Source organism: Otolemur garnettii, unplaced genomic scaffold (genome assembly GCF_000181295.1).
Source record: "Otolemur garnettii isolate 467f Iridium unplaced genomic scaffold, OtoGar3 scaffold00014, whole genome shotgun sequence".
NCBI lineage: Eukaryota > Metazoa > Chordata > Mammalia > Primates > Galagidae > Otolemur > Otolemur garnettii.
In genome coordinates, this window is record NW_003852409.1 from 16,677,706 (window position 1) to 16,681,589 (window position 3,884).

A 3,884-nucleotide genomic window follows, 5' to 3' on the forward strand; every position below is an offset into this window, starting at 1 on the left:
AAAAAAAAAAAAAAAAAAAGAAAGCTGAAAAATGACTAAAGGGGTTAGAAGATCTAAGAAGAATGGATGAAGGAATGGGAACATTTAATGCGGAAATGAGAGCATTTGGTCTGGTCAGAGAGGACAACAAACAGCTATACTGTTTTGCTTGGCATTTATATAGTTATGTCCAATCCTCAGAACAGTCCTGTGTGGTGGGTATGATTGTGAGCCCATATTCTAACTGAAGAGGAAACCGAGATTTTACAAGTTGCCCAAGATCATCCAGCTAAATGGAGAAGTGGAGACTCAAACTTGGGTCTCATCCTTTGTACTAGTTTAAGAATAGACTCTCTTCCCATCACTGGAGAGAGCACGGGGCGGCAGCAAGACCTACAGAGGAGCAGGAGGGGACAAGGAAGATGCCTGCGAGCCACTGGTGTCACAGGCAAAGGCCAGAAAGACAAATGCAAAATCTTTCTTTGTCCTGGCACTCATTAGAAAGGGAATCTCTAGCCCTCAGATGCCTAATGTGTGGGCTCCTCTGAAGGCAGGAAGGACTTCATCTTCCCCAGAGGAAAATGGGCTGATTCCTAGGGCAGCCCTGAGCACCCTGCCCCTCCTCACTGAAGGAGATGCAATGACTGGCCACGGTTCACTCCATCTTGCTCCCTTGTTTTTTTACAGAGACCGGTCTCGCTATTCCTGGACGCAAGCCATCCACCTGCCTCAGCCTCCTGAGTAGCTGAGGTATGGTCTATTATGATGTCAGAGATCTCCTTTGCCTTACTCTAGCCATAACCAAGGGAAAACAAATAAATAAATAAATCCATATGTATATATAAAGTCTTATTTATATAAAACTAAATAAAAAACATTAAAATTGTAAATTTTTTTTTTACCTTAATCTTTCCATGCTCTGTTTTCTTATCCATAGAATGGATTTGCTAACTCCTTTAATTCTGGGCAATGCTCTTGTACTTGCCAGCCTCTTCAAGATACCTCAGGCCTGGTTTTCTTTTTCTTTTTCTTTCTTTCTTTTGTGGGGGCGGAACGGAGTCTCAGTTTCTTACCCCTGGTAGACTGCTATGGCATCATAGTTCACAGCAACCTCAAACTCCTAGGCTCAAGCTATTCTCTTGCCTCAGCCTCTTGAGCAGCTGAGACTACAGGCGCTGGCCATAATGCCCATCTTTTTTTTTAGAGATGAGGTCTTGCTCTTGGTTCAGGCTGGTTTCAAATTCCTGAGCTCAAGCAATCTAACCACCTTGGCCTCCCGGAGCGCTGGCATTACAGGCCTGAGCCACCATGTGGCCATCAGGTCTGATCTTTGCGCACGCTCAGCAGCACAGTGTTGGGCAGGATTTCTACCTCCTCTGCTGCTACTCTGCATAGAAGCCAAGGCTTTTGCTTTCTTGCTCTAACTTGAGTCTTCATATTGTGGAGGAGCAGTGACTAGAGGAGTTCACTGTATATAACCCGTGTGTGTGGAGCTGTGCAATTCTTTCCCATTACGATTATTTTTGAGGTAACCCAAATAGTCTCTTTCTCTAGTGCCTTCTTTTGTAGGAACATGGAAAAGGTGATTTTCATAGACTCAAGCCCTGTATTCTGACTCTCACAGACAGGTGCCTACCTCTCTTACACCCAGAGGTCATCATTTTGAATGATAAACTTTTTGGGGAGAGTAGTTCTAAAAGTTCACTAAAAATTATATTGAATTTAACTGAAATTGAGAACCTTAGGTGTGCCCACGTTCAAAATCTCTATACCTGATTTTGCACCAGTGGACTTAATCTGACTTCTAACACTGATATATCTTCTAAGTGAAACTAAGCAAAAAATACCAGGTCTACATTCCACTCCCCCCAAAATAACATAGACACAAAACCACACTGAGAAAGGAGGGCCACGGTTTGATATTGTCCAGTGATAGTGTCCCTTGGTCTCAGAATGCTGCCACTTCCTGCAGTTCCAGCCCCCGACTGTGGTCCACTCTGAGTAAGTGAATTCCTCTGTTGAAACTTGCACACAACAAGGAGGTGGTATCACCAACAGCCAGGGAAGTCAAAGGTCCAGCTCCATCCAGACACAACGTGAAAAGGCAGGCTGGGGAAGGAAGTAGAAACAAGATTAGGCCAGAGAACAAATCATGAAACACGATGTCTTTATGAGAAATCCAAGGAAATAAAGCATTTCCTGTACATACCAAATCCTTCAGAGGAAAGCACGTCAGCAGGGAAGTCAGAACTTGGGTCAACCCCAAGACATTAGATGTAGAGAGTGGCACATGGGCCATACAGGGCATAAACCACCAAGAAGTATGTTTAGACAAATGAGGCCTCACCAGCTAAGGACATGTTTAAAAAGTACCCTCAGTCACCTACCTGGAGAACAAATCAAGGAGCAGGGCAGGAAAAAACAGATAAAGATAACTAATCTTTGTTTCTTTATTTTGGAAACAGGGTATTGCTCTGTTGCTCTGGCTAGAGTGTGGTGGCATCATCATAGCTCACTGCAACCTCAAACTCCTGGGCTAAGAGATCCTCCCTCCTCAGCTTCTCTCCCAAGTAGTTTAGACTACAGGTGCTTGCCAAATGCCTGGCTAATTTTTGTGTGTGTGTGTTTTGTAGAGATGAGGTCTCACTATACTGCCCAGGCTGGTCTACTACTCCTGGCCTCATCTGATCCTCCTGCCTTGATCTCCCACAGGGATGGCATTACAGGTATGAGCCTCTGGGTATGGCCAGGGATACTGATTTTCAGCTTGTAGCTTCTTAGGATTTTGCTCCCTTTAAAGTAAAGCATAGTGTGGGGAATCTGAAGGGCTGACCCAGTTTCCCTCTACCTGCATCCTAGAGGTTGTTCTTCTATGAACTATGGACACAAACCTGCTGGGGAAGGCATTTGTGCCACCCAATCAGGTCAATACTTTCAGACCCTCTTCTCCCTGGTCTTAGGTATAGGAACATCAAATCTAAAACATCTGCTCTCTCCACCTCCCACAAATGTTACACCTGGGAGGTTGGAGAAACCAACCCCAAGTACAAACATAGCAGGGCAGTTCTTACTATGAAGGTTTGGCTTGTCATAGCTGTTTGCAGTGTCACTAGACACAGTTCTGCCTTTTTTTCTCTGAGGGAATGAATATCCTATCTCCTCCTGAAAGGAGCTAAATTACGGAGGATTTTTGTAGGAGGGATTTGGTTTAAAGTTGTTTAAATGAAAGTTATTCCTGTTTCTGACAGAACCTGTGTCTAGGACAAAATAGCATGGAGACCGTGGGGTACTGGTAAATTAGCACAACGCTTATTCATAGCACTTGTCAGTTTTCATAGTGTAAATACCCCCCACCATGTCCAGATTTCAAGCTACCAAAGCTTAAAAACCAGCTAGCAAAATTTCTGAATATTTAACAATCTGGCAGTAGGAGCTGGCCCTAGCAGGTCGAGGGCTCCAGGGAGCTGTGTTCCATACGGCATCTTTTATCCCTGGTGTCATGACCTTACTGTGATCTTAAGCCTCAGCTAGAGTCAAAACAAGGCAGAATCACTCTGAGAATATCCTTTCTCCACTTCACACTCCTTTAGTCTTTGAAACAAGAATTGAAAGGTGGTAATTCTTGTTTCCTTCTCCAGGCACTTTGAGCATTACAAGTTAAAATGTGATGAAGAACTTTAGGTAGAAAAAATATAATAGCCAAATACTTTTGAGCTCTCAGGACTGAGTCTATATAAAATGGTACCAGGAGATACATGATGATGGCTTCCAGCCAGAGGATGAACAGCAAGATTTTGGCATCTTGACCTCGCCTCTTAACCACCAGCAGACTGGACAGGGCAGGAGATGGGTGGCTTTGTATATGGTGAGCAATGGGAAGAGTTTGTTTTTTTTTGAGACAGGAG

At 44.0% G+C, this 3,884-nt stretch overlaps 1 protein-coding gene across 1 annotated transcript in view; it reads right to left on the reverse strand.

The window, feature by feature from the left end:
- Positions 1 to 1,927: 1,927 nt before the first annotated feature.
- The window catches only part of WDR31 (WD repeat domain 31), a 16,137-nt gene continuing 14,180 nt past the window's right edge, over positions 1,928 to 3,884 (reverse strand). Inside the window, exons 8-10 of the mRNA XM_023510592.1 lie at positions 3,533 to 3,570; positions 2,367 to 2,414; positions 1,928 to 2,145 (exon numbers count right to left, since the gene is read on the reverse strand). Of these exons, the coding sequence (XP_023366360.1) occupies positions 1,928 to 2,145; positions 2,367 to 2,414; positions 3,533 to 3,570 (304 nt within the window). The remainder of the gene's footprint in view (positions 2,146 to 2,366; positions 2,415 to 3,532; positions 3,571 to 3,884) is intronic.